The 26,100-nt window shown below is 41.4% G+C and overlaps 1 protein-coding gene across 3 annotated transcripts in view; it reads left to right on the top strand.

Annotated features, from left to right (window-relative positions):
- HGSNAT (heparan-alpha-glucosaminide N-acetyltransferase) overlaps positions 1-26,100 on the top strand; it is a 58,718-nt gene that overhangs the window by 478 nt on the left and 32,140 nt on the right. For all 3 annotated transcript variants that reach the window (XM_009455291.5, XM_063816327.1, XM_519741.9), the window contains exons 2-5: positions 6,043-6,158; positions 17,652-17,788; positions 18,000-18,121; positions 20,516-20,585. In XM_009455291.5, coding sequence (XP_009453566.3) covers positions 6,043-6,158; positions 17,652-17,788; positions 18,000-18,121; positions 20,516-20,585 — 445 coding nt within the window. The remainder of the gene's footprint in view (positions 1-6,042; positions 6,159-17,651; positions 17,789-17,999; positions 18,122-20,515; positions 20,586-26,100) is intronic.

A 26,100-nucleotide genomic window follows, 5' to 3' on the forward strand; every position in this document is an offset into this window, starting at 1 on the left:
GGACGCCGGGACCCCACAAACTGGCAGCCAGGAGGCGGGCCAGCCGTGGATCAGGGGGGCTCGGACTCCCCCTGCACCCAGTCCACTGTTCGGAGGGACTTAGAGCAGGGTCCCTTCCCTGAGGGCCTCGCCCCCGAGGACGTGGCGCCGGAGCCGTGCGACCCATTGGCTTCAGCGGGTGGGAAGCCTGGGGCCGGGACGCGCGTTCGCCCCGCGCTGGGGTTGAACCTGCGTAGATGTGCGGCGGGTGAGGAACCGCGGAGAAGGCGGTGGGGGCGCGGCCTGCAGCCCGGTCCCGGGCGAGCCCTCCGCGCGTCTACCCTCGGCGCGTTTTCCCTCCAGGGTGACGGGGAAGCCGCCGCCGCCGCCGCCGCCTGGGAGGGGCCGGGCTGGGCGCTTTTGCCCCGGGCCCCGGGCCCCGTAACCCGGGCGTTTGTCCGGTGCGCTGGCTTAAGAGGCGCTCAGCTCATACCGTGATTGCACAACTGGCTTGCTCTCCGAACTCGCTGGGGAAAACGGTGACAAATACAGATTCCAGGTCTCCATCTAGACCCCTGCACCGGGGAGCCCCAGGCCCTAGGTCCTTCGCACACGCCCCTCCCAGAGGGGTCGGGCAAGCATCGCAAACCCCTTTGGGTAGGAGGGACGGTGGGAGTCACCTGTCTTTCTTTCCCCTCTCGCGCCCTTTTCTTGGTCAGAATACGAAGTTTTAGTGTCTGTGTATGGAGTTCAAACGACCCCTCCTCTCCAAGCAGAAGCTGGAGGAGAAAGGCGTTGTGAATTTTGGAAAAGCGGCTCAGAGGATTACATTTTGTGCGATCCTTGATCCACCCAACCTGGATCTCCTGCGCTCCCCTCCTTTAAAATTGCAAGGACCCCGGGGAGGTTATGTAATCTGCCTGATCACAATTTGTCAGGGTCTGATCCCGCCGAACACTCTTTGCATTTTAGCACCAGTATTAGCTTATCAAAGGGCACTTAACTTTTAGAGAGAGGTGGTTTGTAAATAGTAATCACACGTAGTGAGGGGAAGCCGCGTTGGGACCGCAAGGCTTTCCCTGTCACCTGGAGCCCATGTTTGGGCCGCACAGCTTTCCTACTAAAAACGTCATCATCTTCCTTCTTTTTGAAAATTCAGCATTTACTTGAAAAAAAAAAAAAGTAGACTATGTCTTTAAAAATATGCCCAGCAAAGATAACTCACGAGCAGAGAGCTAGACCAGAAATTAAATATTTGGAAAGGAAATAAAGGTGTAATACACAAGCAGCACATTTATCCCCGCACCATTGGAAGGTGACTTTATTTGGTAATTTGCCCACCAAGACGAGGTAGACCAGAGGAGAGAGAAGGAATTAATTGTTCTTTTGTCTGTAACGCTCTGGGGGTATTGCCCTGGAATTTCTTAGGTCAGCTGCTGTGTGGGAAGGTGACAGCTTTTTCTTGAAGCTGAACATCAAGCTCAGTTTCGAGGTCATATTTGATGACTTATTTGATGGCTTAGTAATTGGGTCCTTTGGTCGTGTCTGTAAGTGATACAGACTGTTATTATTATTTTTAAAAACCACATTCAAATAATGCAAAGTGAAAAAAAAAGGTGTCCAAATCCGCTGGCGTTACTCTGACAGTCTCTAGCTGTGGTTCCCTAGCTGTGGTCTTCACCCTTGGCTGCACACTCGAATCCCTTTGGGAGGTTCGTTGTTTTTTGTGGGAAATTAAAAAAATCATGCTGATTGGGCAGAGATTCTGATTTAATTGGTCTGGAATGGGGCCAGGGCATTGGTAACTTTTGTATTTTTTTTAGAGCTTCCTCAGGTAATTTTGACATTCAATGAAGACTGAGCCCCTCTGCACATTCCCAAATAGCATAGTTAGTAACAATGACAATGAAGAGCTTTCAGCCTAAAATTCGTGTGGATAATCTAAGTATAAAACAAGTACCTTATTCCGCCCACCACCAAAGGCTTAGAGAAACATGAGTACACACAGTACTTATTCCATCTACGAAGGGATGATGATGTGTGGAGAAATTACGAAGGAAAAGCTCATGGCTTCATGGTCTCTTGGGTATGATCAAGTGTAGGAAAAAGTCTACAGAGAGTGACTAGAAATGTGAAAATGGAAGCCATTAAAACTGAAGAAGGGAAATGAAAAACTATTTTAAAACAATGATGACAAATTGACAAAGGATTTAATATTTTTGTCTTTAATGTAGAGAAGTTAATGCAAATACCTCAGAAGGTGTCAGGGATTAAATAAAGGTGGTTAAATAAATAATTCAAGAATTAATATGAAAGTCACATACTGATGGTAAACATTTGGAAAACATGTTCAAACTTGTTAATCACAAATTCAAAACTAAAATAATTAGGACGTGCCATTTTCTATCCACCTGGCTAACAAATGAGGGAAACATGGAAAGGCTAATCTGGCTGGGCTTATAGGGAGGGATCTGTTGAGGCTCAGGAGACTGGTTAGCCGTTATGTGCACAGTTAGACTGACCTCAGCTTAAATCCTGGCTGCTAGTAGGTGACTTTGGGCAAGCTGCTTGACCTCTTCAGGCCTCAGATGCCTCATCCCAAAATGGAGACACCAGGAGCTATTTCTTTCTTTTTTTTTTTTTTTTTTTTTTTGGAGACAGAGTCTCGCTCTGTCGCCCAGGCTGGAGTGCAGTGGTGCGAACTCAGTTCACTGCAAGCTCCGCCTCCTGGGTTCACACCATTCTCCTGACTCAGCCTCCCGAGTAGCTGGGACTATAGGCACCCACCATCACGCCTGGCTAATTTTTTTTTTTTTTTGTATTTTTTAGTAGAGATGGGGTTTCACCGTGTTAGCCAGGATGGTCTCGATCCCCTGACCTCATGATCCACCCTCCTTGGCCTCCCAAACTGCTGGGATTACAGGTGTGAGCCACCGTGCCTGGCCCACCAGGAGCTATTTCATAGGGCTCTTGGGGCCTGGTGGTTCTTTGGTAAGTGTGGTTCTTTGTATTACCTGGGAGATCTCAACCATCACAGTTGTCATTAGAAATCAGCACAACTGAATTGGAGAGAAATTTTGTAATGCATATCAGAAGCTATTCAAAAGCCTGTTTTTGGTTAAAGATTTTACTCTTGGGCCCGGTGTGGTGGCTCACGCCTGTAGTCCTAGCACTTTTGGGAGGTCGAGGTGGGCAGATCACTTGACCCCAGGAGGTTGAGACCAGCCTAGGTAACATGGTGAAACCCTGTGTCTACCAAAAAAGACAAAAAAAAATTAGCTGGATGTGCTGGCATGCCCCTGTAGTCCCAGCTACTTGGGAGGCTGAGGTGGGAGGATTGCTTGAACTCAGGAGGTTGAGGCTGCAGTGGGCCAAGATCTTGCCACTGCACTCCAGCCTGGGAGACAGAGCGAGACTCTGTCTCAAAAAAAAAAAAAAAAAAAAAAAAAAAATTTTAACTGGATGTTCCCGATCCTGAAGAGGCTCTGTTGGTCTCTGCATTGGTTGGATGTGGCCTGGATCACTGTAATGTCTATGTGTTGAGCACTTGTTTCTGTGCCAGCCACTTTGTAGATGGTCAAGTTTAGCTTTCCCAGCGGTTTCATGAGGCACATACTCTTATGACCCTTAATTTATTGGTGAGGAAACTGAGGCAGGTTGGGGTTCAGATTCAAGTTTAACTTGAATTTATCCCACTGTGTCATACTCCAGGTCCCAAACATCGCTTCCACTGAAAGCTTTCCAGGAGACCAAAGAACAGAAAAAATGATTGTGAAAGCTTTCTTTGGCCTAGAGAACCAAAAGCTATAGTGGATTATTATTATTATTATTATTTTGCTGAAAGCTTTATTTGTTCTCACTTAGGGTAAATGAAAAATTTCAAGATTTGGCTACAACTTCATTCTTTGAAAAGTAATGTTTTACAGAAAGAGAGGTTAGGGGTACTGGCTCTGAAGACAAAGCTTAGATTCAAGCCCAGCTTCACCACTTATACCAGTCCCCTGATTTTGCCGTTTCCTTGTGATATAAGGCACTCAGGAGCACAAGCCAGGCACACAGTAAGTGTTCAGGAAGTGCTGGCATTATGAAGTTCAAACAGCACCACTGGTAAATGAAGTTCAGATTTCAGAGGTGGAGACTGTGTATGCAGCCTCACAGCTAAGTGGATGCCATGGTGAAATGTTTAGATCATAGGCCTTTGAGAAGAATTATCAGAATGTTAGAGGAATGGGCCTCCCTTGGCACCCAGAAATAAACGTTAGAGGAGGCTATTTCATCATATAACAACTTCCGAACTTCTAGAAAAGTGAAAAGAGAGGCTTGGGTAAGGAAGATGAAAGCCCTCCCACCACCCTGCGTGCTGACCTAGGGCATCCTTCCTTCTACTCTGTTGTTAGATCCTCATGATGGCCAAAAAAAAGCATTCTTTAACCTAAACCATCCCCATGGCTCAATCTCTACCCCTTCATCACCAAGGAAAAGCCAGCTGTAGTGGATTAAGAGTTTTATACTGCAGGGCTTGTCTTCACTGAGAGCTAAATAAGGGTAAAGTAAGATAAACTTAAAAATGAGGGATTGAGGCCCGGCACAGTGGCTCATGCCTATAATCCCAGCACTTTGGGAGGCTGAGGCAGGCAGATCACGAGGTCAAGAGATCGAGACCATCCTGGCCAATGTGGTGAAACCCCGTCACTACTAAAAATACAAAAATTAGCTGGGTTTGGTGGTGCGTGCCTGTAGTCCCAGCTACTCAGGAGGCTGAGGCAGGAGAATGGCTTGAACCCGAGTGGTAGAGGTTGCAGTGAGCCGAGATCGCGCCACTGCACTCCAGCCTGGGTGACAGAGCAAGACTCCATTTAAAAAAAAGAAAGAAAGAAAGAGGGATTGAGCTGGCCACGTGAAGAATTCATGATTCTGCCATTCAAATGAGTGACTAGGGAGCCCAGAGGAAGCTTTCCCATTACAAAATAGAGACCGAGTTCTTACCTTCCTCATTGTGTTATTAAGTAGTTCCCCATTTTTTTCTTTTGGGTAAATTTACTCAGAGGATAAATTAACTTCTCTTTTATATAATATCATATAAATGGCCCAGTTGGTTGAAATGAACCACTTTGCTTTGACTTTTAGACAAGAGCAGTTCACTTTATTTTTCCTACCAAATTGGCACACGTGATTTTAGAATGTGCGTCATCTTTCTGTCATCCTCAGCACATCATCTAGTGAACTGGTGAGCTGTGTGAGTTTCTGGATTGGGGCATGCTCCCAATCCAGGATTCACTGCTCCCAATCCAGGAGCAGTGAGTTTCTCTGCCCTTCAGACTGAGGCTTGTCTTAAAACTGTCTGCTTACCCCTCTCCGATCTGCCATGGAAATTAGGATATTCCAAACTCCAAAACAAAGTGATAGAAAGCAGCACTTCTCAAACTTTCAAGACACGTGCACCCCGCCCCTGGGCCTCACTAACCTGTCTGACTCAAGCAGGTTCTGCATTTCTAACAAGCTGCCTGGCTACAATCGCAGCTGAGTAACATGGTAGGGGAGAAAGCTTGAACTTTAGAGTAATACAAATTGGGTTCATATCAATTATTTCATTGAAAAACCGTGGTCACAGGCAGTTATCTAATTCTTGAGAGGCTTAATTTATTCATCTGTAAAGTGGGGAAAATACCTAGCTCATAAGATTGTCATTATTATAGGGAAACTACTAAATTCAGTACATGTCACATCTTAGCACTCGATGAATATAAGTTCCTTACATGATCCTTTGATGCACTAGATTTGAGTGGTGTTGACTGAATCCTCTTGTAGTAGAGACATCTGTGCAAAAGGAGACCTGTGTGTGTGCACGTGCACATGCATGCATGCGTGTGTGTGCACATGCATGCATGCACGCACATATATCTGCGCATACACAAAGTAATGTGTGAGAGATCCCAGAAATCCCAGAGTGTAAGCTTTTGAGAAGCACTACTGGAAGCAACTGTTCACACGAATGTACTTTGTCTCTAACACATCTTTCGGGTGCCTTTTTTTTTTTTTTTAACTTTTCCTAATTTCTACCAGACTTAGACAAAAAAAGACATGCAGAGCTGAAGATGGATCAGGCTTTGCTACTCATCCATAATGAACTTCTCTGGACCAACTTGACCGTCTACTGGAAATCTGAATGCTGTTATCATGTATGTATCAGTTCACACTCAGTTCTGTTTGCTTTGGGGCTTGTTTGATATGATCCTTAATGCTCTCATGTCTAAAGCCCTTCACAAGTTAATTTCAGTTTTGCAGCTAAGGAAACAAAGAAGCTATATAAAGAGTCGGAAGAAATACAGTCAGGGGAGGATGCCTAGGAATGCACAGCATCTATTTTTATCTTTTCATCTACTCATCCTTTAAAAAGCCAGTTCTCAGGGATGAACAACCTTGATAGACTGTGTTTTATTTTCCTCCTCTCTAGTGCATAACCCTCTTGCTGGACCAGAGAAGGAAGGAGTGAGACACCAGGGTATTCTCCAGGGGCCAGCAGAGTGGTGCAAGTTGAGGGAATGGCAGTTATTCCAGGGCCCTGCCTCCCTGATGATAACAAATGCATTTTCTCTGAAGGTTTTACTCCTATTCTAGACCTTGTTGCTTTTTAAGGACAAGGCTATTCTTTCATGTAAAATAAAATATTCTACTATGCAACCATAAAAAAAGAATGAAATCATGTCCTTTGCAGCAACATGGATGCAGTTGGAGGCCAATATCCTAAGTAAATTAACACAGGAATAGAAAGCCAAATACTGCATGTTCTCACTTCTAAGTGGAGCTAAGCATTGGGTACTCATGAACATAAAGGTGGGAACAGGAGACACTAGGGACTATTTGGGCTGCAGTACCCAAGCAGTACTGAAAAACTTGGGTACTAGAGCCGAGTAGTACCTATAGGGCTGAAAAATTACCTACTAGGTACTGTGCTTACCACCTGGGAGACAGGATCATTCATGCCCCAAACTTCAGCATCATACAGTATACCCATGTAACAAACCTGCACATGTGCCCCTGAATCTAAAATAAAAATTGAAATGATAAAATGTTTTTGCCAGGCACAGTGGCTCACGCCTGTACTCTCAGCACTTTGGGAGACCGAGGTAGGGGGATCACCTGAGGTCAGGAGTTCGAGACCAGCCTGACCAACATGGAGAAACCCTGTCTCTACTAAAAATACAAAATTACCGGGCATGGTGGCACATGACTTGTAATCCCAGCTACTTGGGAGGCTGAGGCAGGAGAATCGCTTGAACCCAGGAGGTGGAGGTTGCAGTGAGCCGAGATTGCGCCATTGCTCTCCAGCCTGGGCAACAAAAGCGAAACTCTGTCTCAAAAAAATAAAAAAAAAATTTTTATTGCCAAATTGAGAGCTTCGTTATACCTACCATCAGAGGTTGAATTTTAATTTATATTAAGTGACTGTTTACTATAAAAATGCTTTAAAAAACAAACTTAAAATCTCCAGTATGGGCACCAGCTGAAAAGATGATGGAGCAATAGATGATACCTTCTCTATTTGAATAAACCTACTGAAAGGTCTGAAAAGTAATATGAAACAAGAAAAAAATCTATTATATTCAGAAAAAGTAGCTTAAGAAAAAGAAAAAATTTATCGGCCTAAAAAAAGAACCTAAAAGAATCTTGAAAATAATCAACCATAACTGAAATTAAAAAGTGACGGGAATCAGATAATTCAGTGAATGGGCAAAATGTCTTCTAAAAAGACTTAATAAGGGTCTAAAATCCACAGAAAAACAAGTTGAGGGGGGAAAAAGACTGTCGTCAAGGTGTTAGGTGTAGGGCAAGTAAGACCATTATTAGAATAAAAAAGTAGGATCATTGGCATACAACAGTGATGCTGTGGACAAATTAAAGAATTAAAAAAGAGGCCAGGCATGGTGGCTCACACCTGTAATCCCAGCACTTTGGGAGGCCAAGGAGGGTGGATCACCTGAGGTCTGGAGTTAGAGATCAGCCTGGCCAACATGGTGAAACCCCATCTCTATTAAAAAATACAAAAAATTACCCGGGCATGGTAGCAGGTGCCTGTAATCACAGCTACTTGGGAGGCTGAAGCAGGAGAATCGTTTAACCCCGGGAGGCAGAGGTGGCAGTGAGCTGAGATCGAGCCACTGCACTCCAGCCTGGGCATCAGAGCGAGACTCTGTCTCAAAAAATAAATAAATACATAAATAAAAGAATTAACTACACGAGACTGTTTTAAGAAAAAAATTGCCGATTTATTTAAAAGAGCATGGAGATAATTATGTCAGGAAAATGTATAAAGAAGTGACACAGGGTTTGTATTTAATCATAGTAGTAGAAAATATCCCATTATTGCAAAAAAGATTTTACCCTGGAAACTGGAAAGACACTTATGACTCTTTTAACTAGAGACTAATAAAATTATGTCTAGACATAAACTGTTTTAAATTTTGAACTTTAATGATAATTTTTAAAATTTTAGGCCGGGTGCGGTGGCTCACGCCTATAATCCCAGCACTTTGGGAGGCCGAGGCGGGCGGATCATGAAGTCAGGAGATCGAGACCATCCTGGCTAGCACCGTGAAACCCCGTCTCTACTGAAAAAATACGAAAAGTTAGCCAGGCATGGTGGTGGGCGCCTGTAGTCCCAGCTACTCAGGAGGCTGAGGCAGGAGAATGGCGTGAACCCGGGAGGCGGAGCTTGCAGTGAGCCGAGATCGGGCCACTGTACTCCAGCCTGGGCAACAGAGCAAGACTCTGTCTCAAAAAAAAAAAAATTTTTTTTTAAATTTTAAGCAGATGTAGATTATAGGAGACACAAGTATGCAAAAAATGCAAATTATAATAACTTCATACATTTAGTAAACCAGATAATAAAAATCTGGGGCTGATGGAAGGATATCTTTAAGATATTTAAGGTGAAGGTATGCCCAAGAGATCAGTTACTAGCTGAGTTGAAGAATTTCCTGTTCTGTTTCCCTCTTTATCTCACTTCCTTAAAGTAGAAAGACCTTTTATTTTATTTATTTATTTATTTTAAGACGGAGTCTTGCTCTGTCGCCCAGGCTGGAGTGCAGTGGCACGATCTCAGCTCACCACAACCTCCACCTCCTGGGTTCAAGCGATTCTCCTGCCTCAGCCTCCCGAGTAGTTGGGACTACAGGCGCCCGCCACCGCACCCGGTAATTTTGTATTTTTAGTAGAGACAGGGTTTCACCATTTTGGCCACGCTGGTCCTGAACTCCTGACCTTGTGATCCGCCCGCCTCAGCCTCCCAGAGTGCTGGGATTACCGACGTGAGCCACCGCGCCTAGCCAACATTTAGTTTTTTATAAGTAAGATGTTCTCAGTATGGTAAACAGTTAATGTTTCTGTATCTTTAAAATATTGCTAAAAAAAGAAGACTGAGCCCTGCGAGGTAGTTCACACCTGTAATCCCAGCACTTTGGGAGGCCAAGGTGAGAGGATCACTTGAGGTAGGAGTTTGAGACCAGCTGGAGTTTGAGACCAGATGAGGACAAAGTAAGTCCTCATCTCTTTCAAAACAAAACAAAACAAAACAAAAACAAGACTATACAATGTGGAAAATACATAAAAAAGAAAAGATATTGTGAGTATTTAAAATTGCTTTTGGAGGCCAGGCGCAGTGGCTCACACCTGTAATCCCAGCACTCTGGGAGGCCGAGGTGGGCGGATCACAAGGTCAGGAGATCGAGACCATCCTGGCCAACACGGTGAAACCCTGTCTCTACTAAAAAATACAAAAAATTAGCCAGGCATGGTGGTGGGCTCCTGTAGTCCCAGCTACTCGGGAGGCTGAGGCAGGAGAATGGCGTGAACCCGGGAGGCGGAGCTTGCAAAGAGCCAAGATTGCGCCCCTGCACTCCAGCCTGGGTGACAGAGCGAGACTCCGTTTCAAAATAAATAAATAAATAAATAAATAAATAAATAAATAAAATAAAATTGCTTTTGGAAAGAGAAGAGCTATATATACATACATTAGTAAATAAAGTATTAAAAACTAAAATATATTATTGCACTCATAAAGAATACAATGAAAACTTATACTTTTTGATGAAGTAGATATTAGAATAAAGGGGGCTAGTTAAGCATTTGCATAAATAGTAAATACTAATGCTAAAATATGAACACCCTAAATAAAAAGGCACCAAATTTATGTGGGTCCCCAAAGCACATCGAAAATAATGGTAGCAGCTAATAATACAAAACAAAGTCGTAGTAGAGACAAATGATAAGATACTCTTACCAGGGCAAACATTTTGAAGGTTTCGTCATAGAGCTGGTGAACTGAGCTGAATAATGTCAGGGAGTGAGGTGGTTAAGAGCTTGGATTCTGCAGTCCAAGTGTCTGGTTTGAATCCCACCTCTGTCACTTGTGTTACTTTGGGTATGGTTCTCACCTTCTCTCTGCTTCTCTTCCCCTGTGAAGCTGGAAAAATAACGGAACCTGCCGCTGAGCTCCTTGGGAGTGTTTCGTGACTGAGTGTCTGTAAGCTGAAGCAGAGCGAGACCTCTCCACGTGTCAGTGTTACTGGCAATAGAAATAAGTAACACGTGTGGCAGAAATTAAATGAAAAAAGTCGATAATTAAAAAATTCCTGTATATATTCGTTTCACAAAACACTCATCATATGTTAAGTCAAAAGAGACTGGATAAATTAAAAAAAGCAGGGATTATGTATTCTACCTCATACTTCTGCACAACAAAGAAACAAACTAATATAATAAGGGTTATAATATAAATATGAACATTTCGTTGAAAATCTTTAGATCAGGCCAAAGCAATTCCTATGAAAAAAATGCATGTAAATGTTCATAATAATAAAGACGATGGTAATAGAAATTGCAGCTACTGTTTCCTGAGGACTTGTTCAGTGTTTTAGGTCTGTCTCATTTAACTTACAACACTCCAGTAGAGAGATTCTATCCAGGAGAGAGGATTTGCTGGCGATACTGAAATTAAGAGAAATAAAGTGACATTTTTCTGGGTTACCTAGCTGTTAGGTGGCAAAGCTACAATTCACCCCTCCCTGTAGCTTTGGAGGTTGGTATTTATGTTAATCAGAAAGAAAAGGGGAGGCTGGATGCAGTGGTTCATACGTCTAATCCCAGCACTTTGGGAGGCCCAGGTGGGCAGATCACTTGAAGGTTAGGAGTTTTGAGACCAGCCTGACCAACATGGTGAAACGCCATCTCTACTAAAAATACAAAAATTAGCTGGGCATGGTGGTGGGCGCTTGTAGTACCAGTTACTCGGGAGGCTGAGGCAGAAGAATCACTTGAACCTGGGAGGCGGAGGTTGTAGTGAGCTGAGAGCATGCCATTGCACTCCAGCCTGGGTGACAGAGCGAGAGTCCATCTCAAGAAAGAAAAGGGGAAATGCAAAGCTATTCAGTAGGGATCTCAAGGTTTTTGAAAGCAAACAGTGTAATCATCCAAACAAAAAGAAAAAGAAGCAATAATATTAATAAATACATAAGGTAGAAAATGATAGCAGAATCGAAGTAAGAACAAGCTGAGAAATGATTTTTTATTTTTGAGGCAGGGTCTTGCTCTGTTGCCCAGGTTGGAGTGCAGTGGTGTGTGATCATGACTCACTGCACTCTCAAACTCCTGGGCTCAAGAAATCCTTCTGCTTCAGCCTCTCAAGTAGCTAGGACTATAGGCGTGGACCATGACACCCAGCTAATTTTTTATTTAAAAATTTTTGTGGAGACAAGGTCTTGCTGTGTTGCTCAGACTGGTTTGGAACTCCTGGCCTCAAGTGATTCTCCTGCCTCGGCCTCCCAAAGTGCTAGAATTACAGGCGTGAACCACAGATCTGGCTAAAAATGATACATTTAAATGAGAAAAATAAAGGTTAAATGGAGAGATAGCCAATAACCATTGATATCAAGACTAAACAGGAAAAATATCAGTGTTTCCCAAGTTAATTAATATACTTAATTTCTATTAATATGTAAATAGAATTCGTTATATAGTCTACATAAATAATTTCAAAATTCATATGAAAAAGTAAATGAGTCAGAGGATCAAAAGACGGCCCAAATTGGTCTGAGTATTGTGGGTTATTGTTAAGCTGATTTAATATTGTCTCCCCCGACAACCATGCTTGACTAGCTTAAAAGAAAAAAAAAAGGCCCAAAAGGAGATTGGGCAATGTGGAGACTTGCTGTATTAGATAAGATATATTGTGAGGCCATAATCGTTTATGTAGCCAAAAAAGAGAAATGAAGACTAACAGACCAATGTAAGTGTGAGAAGTAGAATCTAATTTATGTAAGAACCTAGAGTATTATAACTAAGACCATGGGGAAAGGTATTTAAAATTACTGTATACCATGTATCAAGTACTCCAAGAGGATTCAAGTTAAAAAATAAACCCACAAACTAAAAAAAATTTTAAAAGGCAGAATACATTTTTAAAAAGTTTTATTTTTTTAATTGACATAATAATGGTACATATTTATGGGGTACAGTATCTTGAACTGCTGAGCTCAAGTGATCCGCCCACCTCGGCCTCCCAAAGTGCTAGGATTACAGGTGTGAGCCACCGTGCCCAGCCAATGTACACTTTGGGTAATGATCAAGTTAGGGTAGTTAACATTTCCATCACCAAAACACTTGTCATTTCTTTGTGGTACGATGGTTCAAAATCATCTCTTTATCTATTTTGCAATATACATTACATTATTGTTAACTATAGTCACCCTACTGTGCCATATGTCACCAGAACTGATCCCATTGTAACTGTGACTTTTACACCTGTTGATCAACCTCCATATCTCCTCTTTCCTACTAACCTCTATTTACTCTCTACTTCTATGAGGTCACATTTTTAGCTTTTACATACGAGTGAGATCATGTGGTATTTGTCTTTCTGTGTCTGGCTTATTTCACTTAACATAGTGTCCATTAGGCTTATCCATGTTGCTGCAAATGAGAGGATTTTATTCTTTTTTATGGCTGAATAGTATTCCCCTGTGAATATATTGCACATTTCTTTGTCCATTCATTGGTTGATGGATAGTTAGGTTGATTCCATATCTTGGCTATTATGAATAGTGCTGTATTAAACATGGGAGTACAAGTATCTCTTTGACAAACTGATTTTCTTTTCTTTTCTTTTTTTTTCTTGAAGGATGAAAATGAGATTGATCTTTATTGTAGAATCCAGGCCAGGGGGCTGCTTTGAAGGCAAGAATTTCATGCTAGAAATTCCTTATTAGCCACACAAACTTCTTGTAGCAAGATAGACTTGTATTGCTTTTTTTTTATTATTATACTTTCAGTTTTAGGGTACATGTGCACAATGTGCAGGTTTGTTACATATGTATACATGTGCCATGTTGGTGTGCTGCACCCATTAACTTGTCATTTAACATTAGGTATATCTCCTAATGCTATCCCTCCCCCCTCCCCCCACCGCACAGCAGGTCCTGGTGTGTGATGTTCCCCTTCCTGTGTCCATGTGTTCTCATTGTTCAATTCCCACCTATGAGTGAGAGCACGCGGTGTTTGGTTTTTTGTCCTTGCGATAGTTTGCTGAGAATGATGGTTTCCAGCTTCATCCATGTCCCTACAAAGGACATGAACTCATCCTTTTTTATGGCTGCCTAGTATTCCATGGTGTATATGTGCCACATTTTCTTAATCCAGTCTATCATTGTTGGACATTTGGGTTGGTTCCAAGTCTTTGCTATTGTGAATAGTGCCGCAATAAACATATGTGTGCATGTGTCTTTATAGCAGCATGATTTATATTCCTTTGGGTAATCCAGTAAAGGGATGGCTGGGTCAAATGGTATTTCTAGTTCTAGATCCCTGAGGAATCGCCACACCGACTTCCACAGTGATTGAACTAGTTTACAGTCCCCCCAACAGTGTAAAAGTGTTCCTATTTCTCCACATCCTCTCCAGCACCTGTTGTTTCCTGACTTTTTAATGATCGCCATTCTAACTGGTGTAAGATGGTATCTCATTGTGGTTTTGATTTGCATTTCTCTGATGGCCAGTGATGATGAGCATTTTTTCATGTGTTTGTGGGCTGCATAAATGTCTTCTTCTGAGAAGTGTCTGTTCATATCCTTCGCCCACTTGTTGATGGGGTTGTTTGTTTTTTTTCCTGTAAATTTGACAAACTGATTTTCTTTCTTTTGGATCTATACCCAGTAGTGGGATTGTTGGATCATGTGGTAGTTCTATTTTAATTTTTAGGAACCTTCATATTGTTTCCCACAATGGCTGTACTAATTTATATTCCCAACAACAGTGTGTAAGAGTGCCCCCTTCTCCACATCCTTGCCAGCATGCATTATTTTTTGTCTTTTTGATAGTAGCCAATCTAAATAACTGAGTTGAGGTGATATCTTATTGTGGTTTTGATTTACATTTCCCTGATTATTAGTGATGTGCATTTTTTCATATACCTGTTGGGATTTTTATATCTTCTTTTTTTCCCCTGATACATAATAGTTGTATATGTCTTTTGAGAAATACCTATTTTGATTTATTGCCTATTTAAAAAATGAGCCTTTTTTTTTGCTATTGAGGTGTTTGAGTTCCTTATATATTCTGTCAGATGGTAGTGTGTGAATATTTTCTCACATTCTATAGCTTGTTTCTTCACTCTGTGGATTGCTTCTTTCACTGTGCATAGGCTTTTTCACTTTAGTATAATCCCATTTGTCTAGATTTGCTTCTGTTACCTATGCACCAGTGTCATGCAATGTTTCCCCGATGCTTACTTCTAGTAGTTTCATAGTTTCAGGTCTTACATTTAAGCTGTTAATCCATTTTGAGTTGGTTTGTGAAAGATATGAGAGATAGGGGTCTAGTTTCATTCTTCATGTAAATATCCAGTTTCCCAGCACCATTTATTGAAGAGACTGTCCTTTCCTCAATGTGTGTCCTTTTTTTTTTCTTTTTTTGAGATGGAGTTGTGCTCTTTTTGCCCAGGCTGGAGTGCAATGGCACATCTCTGCTTACTGCAGCCTCTGTCTTCCGGGTTCAAGTGATTCTCCCATCTCAGCCTCCTGAGTAGCTGGGATTATAGACACCCACTACCATGCCCGGCTAATTTTGTATTTTTAGTAGATATGGGGTTTCACCATGTTGGCCAGGCTGGTCTCGAATTCCTGACCTCAGGTGATCTGCCCACAATGGCCTCCCAAAGTGCTGGGATTACAGGCATGAGCCACTGTGCCCAGTCACCTACTTTTTTGATGTAGGCATTTATTGCCATAAACTTCTCTCTTAGAACTGGTTTTGCTGTATTCCATAGGTTTTGGAATGTTGTGCTTCCATTTTCATATGGAAACAACATTTTTAGTTTTAAATTTCTTTTTACATTTTCTCAAGAAAATTTTAAATTTCTTTTAAATTTTTTCTTTTCTGAGACAGAGTCTCACTCTTTCGCCCAGGCTGGAGAGAAGTGGTGTCATCTCGGCTCACTGCAACCTCTACCCCCTGGGTTCAAGTGATTTTCCTGCCTCAGCCTCCCACGTAACTGGGATTATAGGTGCCCACCACCATGCCCAGCTAATTTTTAAAATTTTTTCATTGACTCATTGGTTATTCAGGAATATGTTGTTTAATTTTCATGGATTGGTACAGTTTCCAAAGTTCCTCCTGTTACTGATTTTTAGTTTTATTCCATTGTGGTCAGAAAAGATAATTGATATGATTTTGATTTTTAAACTTTGTTTAGACTTGTTTGCTCCCTTTAGGTCTATTAATAATTCCTTTATATATTTAGTTGTTACAATGTTGGGTGCATATATATTTATAACTGTTACATCTTCCTGCTGTATTAATCATTTTATATGGCCTTTTATATAATGGCCTTCTTTTTCTCTTTTTACAGTTTTTGGCTTAAAGTCTATGTCTTTTGTATTAGTACAGCTACTCTTGCCCTTTTTTGTTTCCATTTTCATAGAATACCTTTTTCCATCCCTTTTCTTTGAGTCTGTGTGTTCTTAAAATTGAAGGGAGTCTCTTGTAGGCAGCATACAGTTGGGCCTGTTTTTTTTAATCCTTTCAACTATTCTATGTCAGCAGAATACATTTTTGAATTAATGAAGCAATAGAAGAAACAACAAGCCAGATTAGTATGGCTATATTAAAAATTTAAAACTTATAATTGAAAACATAATATAGCAGGATGAAACAGAAAGCACTAGAATGGAGAAATATTTGAGAGGGTTAAAAGTTTAATATTATAGTATATGAGGACATATTTCTAAGATTATGTCAAGGGAACTTGGTATGTAAACAGTGTTTCACACCATAGGAAACAAAATAACAAAATTATTGAATTATTTAATTTGTGATCATTTTAAAATATAATCTTAATGCTGTGATATAAATATCTAGTAACTGAACAAAAAATGATTTTAAAATCCTAGTAAAGCTGGTGAGAAATAAATATATTGCTTTAATTTGATTTATTTAACTAATATTTGGTCATTTGTAACGGGAGCTATTAAAATGACTATTTTTTTAATCCAGTAATCTTACCCTTAGAAATCTGCTTTAGAGAAAGAATTGAAAAGAATAAGAACCTTGGCCAGGCATGGTGGCTTATGCCTGTAATCCCAGCACTTTGAGAGGCTGAGGCAGGTGCATCACCTGAGTTCAGGAGTTCAAGACAAGCCTGGGCAACATAGCAAAACCCCATCTCTACCAAAAAGTACAAAAAACTAGCTGGGCATAGTGATGCGTGCCTGTGGTCCCAGCTACTTGGGAGGCTGAGGTGGGAGAATTGCTTGAGCCTGGGAGGTGAAGGTTGCAGTGAGCTGAGATCATGCCACTGCACTCCAACCTGGGTGACAGAGTGAGACCCCGTCTCAAAACAAAAATAAAACAAAACAAAAAAGTAATAAGAACCTCATGTGTAGGTCTTTTAAAACACATAATTTATATAGCAAAAACAATAAATAGATTAAAAAAGCTTTGAAACCAGCCTAAATACTCAAAGTATTTGATGGACTAGAATACATATATTAAGTTACAAATATGCACATTAGATAAAATCATGGAAACTTACTTGTTAATATTAAATAAAACAACAGAATGCAAGACTTAATGTATGTTCTACTTATTGATTTGTGAAGTTTACCTATGAAGATTGTACAATTCCATAGTGACACAGTGATTTTTTTTTTGTTTTGTTTTTTGTTTTGAGACAGAGTCTTGCTCTCTTGCCAGGCTGGAGTGCAGTGGCGTGATCTCAGCTCACTGCAACCTCCTACTCCCTGGTTCAAGCGATTCTCCTGCCTCAGCCTCCCAAGTAGCTGGGATTACAGGCATGTACCACCACGTCCAGCTAATTTTTGTATTTTTTAGTAGAGACAGGGTTTCACCATGTTGGCCAGGATGGTCTTGATTTCCTGACCTCCTGATCCGCCTGCCTTGGCCTCCCAAAGTGCTGGGATTACAGGTATGAGCCACTGCGCCCAGCCCAGTCATTGTTTTAGTACAAAATAATAGGTAAATTTAAATTATTGAAATGTAGAGGTTTTTTTATAAGTATGAAGGAAAAGTCATGTCAGGATCTCCAGTTGGATATTTATGTCCTCCAGCAATCAACAGATGTTGAAAAACCTCTGGCGGTTGACCTGTTGTGCTTTTATTTACAGTGCTTGTTTCAGGTTCTGGTAAACGTTCCTCAGAGTCCAAAAGCAGGGAAGCCTAGTGCTGCAGCTGCCTCTGTCAGCACCCAGCACGGATCTATCCTGCAGCTGAACGACACCTTGGAAGAGAAAGAAGTTTGTAGGTTTGTGCCTGCTTTGTTGTGATCTAAGTGAAGTCTGCATTTTCTCTTTTTCTATTTTGGTTTTAGCTTTTTTTCTCTTTACAGTATTTTTCTTTATCTTTTCTGGTCTGTACCCAGGAACATGTATTATTCTGCCTCCATGATATTAGCAAAATCCAACTTCTTATTTTCTAATCTAACCACTTGTCTTAATTTTACCTAATGTTTGTAGGTTGGAATACAGATTTGGAGAATTTGGAAACTATTCTCTCTTGGTAAAGAACATCCATAATGGAGTTAGTGAAATTGCCTGTGACCTGGCTGTGAACGAGGATCCAGTTGATAGTAACCTTCGTACGTATATGTTCTCTGCTGATTTTCACATTTGCATTTTCAGAGGTTTCAGTTTTTGAGTACTGTTTGTAAAGCAAAGCAGTCCATGACGCTTTCTGTAATTGAAAACCTAAATCTTAGGTCATTGATGAGCACCACTCCCCCCAAAAAATCCACATAAATTATAGGTTATTTCTACTTAGTTATGATGTATTTAAAATATGTTTATTGTATTATCTGTATATAATAATACAATTATGTGACATTAAAAAATTATTTATTGGCCTGGCATGGTGGCTCATGCTTGTAATCCCAGCACTTTGGGAGGCCAAGGCAGGCAGATCACCCGAGCTCACAAGTTTGAGACGAGCCTGGGTGATGTGGTAAAACCCCATCTCTACAAAAAATACAAAAATTAGCTGGGCCTGGTGATGCATGCCTGTAGTCCCAGCTACTTGGGAGGCTGAGGTGGGAGGATGGCTTGAACCTGGGAGGCAGAAGTTGCAATGAGCCAAGATTGTACCACTGCACTGCAACCTGGGTGATAGAGCCAGACCTTGTCTCAAAAAAAATTATATGATATATCAATACATTCTCATAGTTTTTAGTTTAATTATGAAGCATTAATAAGCCAAAAAAGTTAATGCAGTGGAAAGAAACTAGAAATAGGGTAATTGACTGTCAAATATCTCTCCTTGTTTTAGGAGTGAGGGTATAGTATTTCCTGCATATCTTCTGCTGCCAGTCCAGAGATCCTCTTAGGTTAAGGAGGGATCATTCATTATCTAATAACCCCACTGAAGAAAATCTGCCATTCAGAACTCCCTATTAGGTAACAATGTATGTGCTGCCTTTTGAAAGGCAGTAACAAATCCCTGTGGTGTGAACAAGTACTGTTCACAGGGAAGCTATTAAAGCCTATGAGGTTATATCAAAAGAACGCAGGAGCCGATATGAAAAGGCCAATGTAGGACAATTTAAGCATTAAGAAGAATAATATATGTAGTGGAAGAAAAATAATGAATGTATAAAAACCATGAGGTCATATGAAACTAAAATGAGCAAGGCCTGCCTTCCCAAAGAAAACAAAAACAATGCTTTGTCTTTATAGGTAATCAGGGCACCTGATGTTAACTGTGTGATTTAAAATTGTCAGTTGAAAGGAGAGATTTAAGCATTTATTTTGCCCGTTTTAACTGTAATTCAGGGTAACCAAAGATAGTCCCTGTTGAGGGAAAATTCTGTGGAGAAGAATTCCAGGTAATAAATACAGCAAAAGGGCAGGATATGTCACAACCCTTAATGGAGTAAGTGATTGTGATTCAGGCATATACTATATGAGTGGATGAAACCACGAGGTGAAGGGGAATTTTTACCAGCTGAACACATCCACCAGTCATGGGGCAACTGCAACAGGTACACTTTCAGTGTTGGCCAGGAAGTTATTGTTAATTTCATATGACATTGTGTTTATATAACAAAAGGCCCATTTCAAAGATACTTTTAGTTTTGAAATAGTTTTAGATTTGTAGAAGTGTTGCAAAAAGAGTTCTCAAATATCCTTCACCTAGCTTCCCCTAAACCCTAAACTGTAAAATCACAGTGTAATTATCCCACATACTATTACTGAAACCAGCAACTTAACATTGTTCTTAACATTGAACATAATATTGATACAGTATGGATTGGGGTTATTTAAATTTCTCTAAATGTCCCTTTTAATACCCTTCTCCGGTGCTGGATTTGAGGTAGGATCCCACACTGCATTTAGCTTTCAGATCTCCTTTGTCTCCTCCAGTCTAGGACAGTTCCTCAGTCTTTCTTTGTCTTTCATGACCTTGATGGTTTGAAGGGTAATGTCTGGTTATTTTGTCAACTGTCCTTGATTTGGATTTGCTTGATGTTTGGTGTTTTCTCATGAATAGGTAGAGGTTTTGCATTTTTTACTGGTATACAGCAAAAGCGAGGCTGGGTCCTTCTCAGTGCCTTGTGTCAGGAGGCACACAGTGTCAGGCTGTCTTTACAAGGGCTTTAGAGACACATCCTGAAGTATGTAGGGATGAAATAACATGATGTCTTGGATTCCTAAAGAAATAGTTTAGCCAGAAAAAGCAGGACATGGGGGTGGGTGGGTAGTTATAGATGAAGCAACAGGGACAATATCTTGATAATTCTAGGATCTGGGAGATGGGTTATATATAGGGTGATGGTACCATTCTCTGTGCTTTTGTTTATGTTTGATATTTTTTATAATGACAATTATCACTCCCTTCAGGGTGAGCATAGGAAATTCAGCATGAGAATATAGGCTTCCCCTCACTGGTTTTCATTTATAGATTAAATGTAATGATGTGATGTCTTTGATGTTCATGATGACATTTTTGGGGGCTAATGTGTTTTCTTCTCTTTTTCTAGCTGTGAGCATTGCATTCCTTATTGGTCTTGCTGTCATCATTGTGATATCCTTTCTGAGGCTCTTGTTGAGGTAAGATATTTGGGGAGGACGCCACTGGAAAGGCAGAGTATAGAAATAACACATTCAGAAGGGGCAGCTGTCACCCTCAAGTGGCCATATTCTTCGATGATATGAACATTTCTGTGTCCCCCATGTCCATCCAGTGCTAGGCTTCAGGGACTCATGTAGACTAAGACGTGGTCTCTGACTTTAGGGAAGTGATATTAAAGGTGCTTGTGGATTTTTGCCTTCCTTCCTCCCACATGGCTGAAGAGGAATAAAATGCTTGAGAAATCATTATTTCCTAAAGCATCCGACTTTTTAACGAGCAGAAGTGGCTCATGACAATTTTAGGAGGAGGTCGCTGCACTGAACTCCCTTCCCCCTCTCTGGCCCTGAGCCCTGAGGCACCTTCTAGTCCAGCTGCCCAACCTCTGCCAGCCCAGGCATCTGGTGGCACAGATGTATGCCTGGTGGCTGTTCTTCTGGACCTCGCACGGACTCCCTGTCCCTTGGTTAAGTTTGTTAGCCAATGTGGAGAAGGGACTGGTCCTGCTCTGTGTGGTGAATAGCGATTCTGGTAAGAGTGAATTAGTAGACTAGAACAAGAAAGTAAAATAGGTCCAGTTTTAATTAACTTTCAAAGGAAAGTTTTTTTCATGTTTTAAAAAGAATAAGAGTGAATTTTCTCATGCTTATCTTGTTAGGGTCTCAAGAAGAACCACAAGGTTTTATTGGTAAGCAATATCCAAACTGAAAGAATGAAAACCTAACCTTTAAGTCGGCTAGCGTGGGAAACCCTGAAGCTTTGGGGAATTTCTGCACTGTGATACTCTAGCTTTGTACATCTTAGAAATAGTATAATTCCATGTGTGAGGACCCCAACTGTGTATAGGGTAAAAGAACCACACGTTGCCCAGAAGCCGGTGTGTAACCTGTTTTTTAGGGATAGAGGAAGATTCTAGCAGTGGAGTTTCATTTCTTTGAGTTAAGGTATTATCTCATCAACCTTTTGATAAAATGCAAATGCTATTTCAGTATATCAGGATGCTTTTCACGTGAATGGATCTATTATGGATTTTTTTTTTTTTTTGAGACAGAGTCTCACTCTTGTCATCCAGGCTGGAGTGCAGTGGTGCCATTATGGCTCACTGCAGCCTTGACTTCCTGGGCTCAGGTGATTCTCCCACCTTTGCCTCCTAAGTAGTTGGGACTACAGGCGTGCATCACCATGCCTGGCTAATGGTTTTTTTTTATTTTATTTTTGTATTTTTAGTGGAGATGGGGTCTTGATATGTTGCCCAGGCTGGTCTTGAACTCCTCGACTCAAGTGTTCCATCTGTCTCTGACTCCCAGAGTGCAGGGATTATAGGCATGAGTCACCACACCTGGTCATATTACATGACTTTTTAAAGTAATTGGTAGCTAGGCCGGGTACGGTGGCTCACGCCTCTAATACCAGCACTTTGAGAGGCCAAGGCAGATGGGTCACTTGAGGTCAGAAGTTTGAGACCAGCCTGGCTAATATGATGAAATCCCATCTCTACTAAAAATACAAAAAGTAGCTAAGTGTGATGGTGGGTGCCTGTAGTCCCAGCTACTCAGGAGGCTGAGGCACGAAAATTGCTTGAGGTTGCAGTGAGGTGGGAGGGAGGTTGGAGGTTGCACTGATCTGAGATTGTGCCACTGCATTCCAGCCGGGGACTCTCAATAAAAAAAAAAGTAATTGATAGCTGAGATCAAGCATTTTCAAAGGGAAGAGATTCCACCTTGCCCCATGTGGAACTGAAACTACTCTTTGCACATGATGCTGCCCTTCCAGCCTGCGGGCAGAATGCTCTTCTTGACAAAGCAGGAGTCCCTTATTCCTCGCCCCCTCGCTTTCCAACATACCCAGGGAGGTTCAGATGACTGTGAGCCAAAAAACAACCAGAAAAAGTCGAGAGAATAAAGAGCCCCTCTCTTTTTCACTTAGGCAACAGGCATGAACAAGAAAATTAAGTATTTTTGTTTTATTTTTAAAAATCTTAACTTCTCCTTTTCACCCTTTTTTTTTTTTTTAATTTTTTGAGATGGAGTCTCACTCTGCCACGCAGGCTGGAGTGTAGTGGTGCGATCTCTGCTTGCTGCAACCTCTGCCTCTGGGTTTTAAGAAATTCTCTGCCTCAGCCTCCCAAATAGCTGGGATTACAGGCACGTGACACCATGCCCAGCTAATTTTTAGTAGAGATGAGGTTTCAGCATCTTGGCCAAGCTGGTCTTGAACTCCTGACCTCGTGATCCACCTGCCTCTGCCTCTCAAAGTGCTGGGATTACAGGCGTGAGCCACCATGCCTGGCCACCCTTCTTTAGATGTGTCTATTTTAACATTTTACATGTGATGGTGATGTTATCCATGTTGAATAAACTAGAAATCAGAGTTGAGTTGTGAGGGAAAAAGAGAAATTGCAAATGTATGCCTTGGGCATATGGATCATATTTGGATACTGAATTGAACCACTGAACTATAAAAACATGTTATGAAACAGGGAAACTGAACTGGCTATGTGACGATATTAAGGAATTACTGCTAACATTTAAAAATGTGATAAGGGTATTGTGGTTATGTTTAGAAATAAAAACAGTCCATATCCATTAGAGATACATACTAAATTGTTTTTGCATGAAATGATATGATGTCTAGGATTTTCTATAAAACAATCCGAGGCAGGAATGAGGGACAGTGGGTGAGAGGACATATGAAGTAAGATTGGCCATGTGTAGACACTTGTTGAAGCTGGATGATGGAGGTCCATTATTCAGGCAAACCCTGTGTTATTGTGCTTTGCTTTATTGCACTTCACAGATATTGCATGTTTTACAAATTGAAGGTTCGTGGCAACCCTGCATCCAGCAATTCTTTTTTTTTTTTGAGACGTGGTCTCATTCTGTCTCCCAAGTTGGAGAGCAGTGGTGCCATCACAGCTCACTGCAGCCTTGACCTCCCACACTGCAGCCTTTTGATTTAAAGCGAGAGACGTGCAGCCGGACACCATGGCTCACACCTGTAATCCCAGCACTTTGGGGGGCCTAGGCAGGTGGATCGCTTGAACTCAGGAGTTCGAGACCAGCCTGGCCAACATGGTGAAACCCCCATCTCTACTAAAAATAGAAAAATTAGCTGGGCATGGCGGCGCACGCCTGTAATCCCAGGTACTCGGGAGGCTGAGGCAGGAGAATTGCTGGAACCCAGGAAGTGGAGGTTTGCAGTGAGCCGAGATCGCGCCACTGCACTCCAGCCTGGGTGACAGAGTGAGACTCCATCTCAAAAAATAAAAAATAAAGTGAGAGACATGCAACTCTTTCTTTTACTCAAACGCTTAGAAGCCATTGTAGGGCAATTATAATTGGCCTAATTTCAATATTGTTGTATCTGAATGAATAGAGAGGCCCAAAGAGAGGGAGGGAGATGGAGGAACAGTCAGAACATACTCAACGCTTATTGACCTTATTGACCTCCCAGGCACAAGCAGTCCTCCCATCTCAGCCTCCCAAGTAGCTGGGACTAGAGGCATGTGCCACCATGATAATTTTTTTTTTTTTTTTTTTTTTAGTAGAGATGAAGTTCTCACTGTGTTGCCCAGGCTTGCATTGAGTAATTCTGTTGGCACCATTTTTCAAACAGCATGTGCTCACTTCTTGTCTTTGCATTACATTTTGGTAATCGTTATAATATTTCAAACTTTTTCATACTATTATATCTGTTATGGTGATCTGTGATCAATGATCTTTGATGTTCCTACTGTAATTGTTTTGGGATGCCATCAACCCTGCCTGTATAAGATGGTGAACTTAATCAGTATTGAGTGTATTCTGACTGTTCCACCCACTGACTGTTCCCCCATTTCTCTCCCTCTCTTTGGGCTTCTCTATCCTTTCAGATACAACAATATTGAAATTAGGCTAATTAATTATCCTACAATGGCTTCTAAGTGAGTAAAAGAAAGAGTTGCATGTCTCTCACTTTAAATCAAAAGCTAGAAATGATTAAACTTAGTGAGAAAGGCATGTCGAGAGCCATGATAGGCTGAAAGCTAGGCCTCTTGTGCCCAACAGTTAGCCAAGTTGTGAAAGTTCTTGAAGAAAATTAAATGTGCTACTCCAGGGAAGACACAAATGATAAGAAAGTGAAACAGGCTGGGCTTAGTGGCTCACACCTGTAATCCCAGCACTTTGGGAGCCTGAGGCCAGATTATTGCTTGAAGCTAGGAGTTCGAGACCAGCCTGGCCAACATGGCAAAACCCCATCTCTACTAAAAATACAAAATTAGCTGGGCATGGTGTTGCATGCCTGTAATCCCAGCTACTCTGGAGCCTGAGGCAGGAGAATTGCTTGAACCCGGGAGTCAGAAGTTGCAGTGAGCTGAGATTGCTCCACTGTACTCCAGCCTAGGCAAAGGAGCTAGACTCTGTCTCAAAAAGAAAAAAAAAGAAAAAGAAGAAAATGAAACAGCCTTACTGCTGATATGGAGAAAGTTTGAATGGTCTGGATAGAAGATCAAACTATTCCCTTAAGCCAAAACCTAATCCAGAGCAAGGCCCTAGCTCTTTTCAGTTCTGTAGAGACTAAGAGAAGTGAGGAATCTGCAGAAGAAAAGTTGGAAACTAGCAGAGGTTGGTTCAGAAGGTTTAAGGAAGGAAGCCATTTCCATAACATAAAAGTGCAAGGTGAAGCGGCAAGTGCTGATGGAGAAGCTGCAGCAAGTTATCCAGAAGATCCAGCTAAGATAATTGATGAAAGTGGCTACACTAACAATACAGTTTCCATGCAGATGAAACAGCCTTCTATTGGAAGAAGATGCCATCTAAGACTTTTAATAGCCAGGAAGGAGAATTCAAAGCTTCACAGGACAGGCTGACTCTCTTGTTAGGAGCTAACGCAACTGGTGACTTTAAGTTGAAGCCAATGCTCATTTACCATTCTGGAAATCCTAGGGTCCTTAAGAATTATGCTAAATCTCCTCTGTCTGTGCTCAATAAATGGAACAGCAAAGCCTGGATGACAGCACATCTGTTTACAGCGTGGCTTACTGACTATTTTAAGCCCACTGTCGAGACCTACTGTTCAGAAAAGAATATTTTTTTCAAAATATTGTTGGTCACTGACAATGCAGCAAGTCACCCAAGAGCTCCAATGGAGATGTACAAGCAGATGAATGTTGTTTTCATGCCTGTAACACAATATCCATTCTGCAGCCCATGGATCAAGGAGTAATATTGATTTTCAAGTCTTACTATTTAAAAAATAGGTTTTTATAAAGCTGTATAGCTGCCATACATAGACAGTGATTTCTCCAATGAATCTGGGCAAAGTCCATTGAAAACCTTCTGGAAAGGATTCACCATTGTAGATGCCATTAAGAAATTTGTGATTCATGAGAGGAAGTAAAATTATCAACATTAACAGGAGTTTGGAGGAAGTTGATTCCAGCCCTCATGGATGACTCGGGGGTTTAAGGCTTCAGTGGAGGAAATAACTGCAGATGTGGTGGAAATAAAACTAGAA

The sequence above is a fragment of the Pan troglodytes genome, chromosome 7 (genome assembly GCF_028858775.2).
Source record: "Pan troglodytes isolate AG18354 chromosome 7, NHGRI_mPanTro3-v2.0_pri, whole genome shotgun sequence".
NCBI classification, from domain to species: domain Eukaryota; kingdom Metazoa; phylum Chordata; class Mammalia; order Primates; family Hominidae; genus Pan; species Pan troglodytes.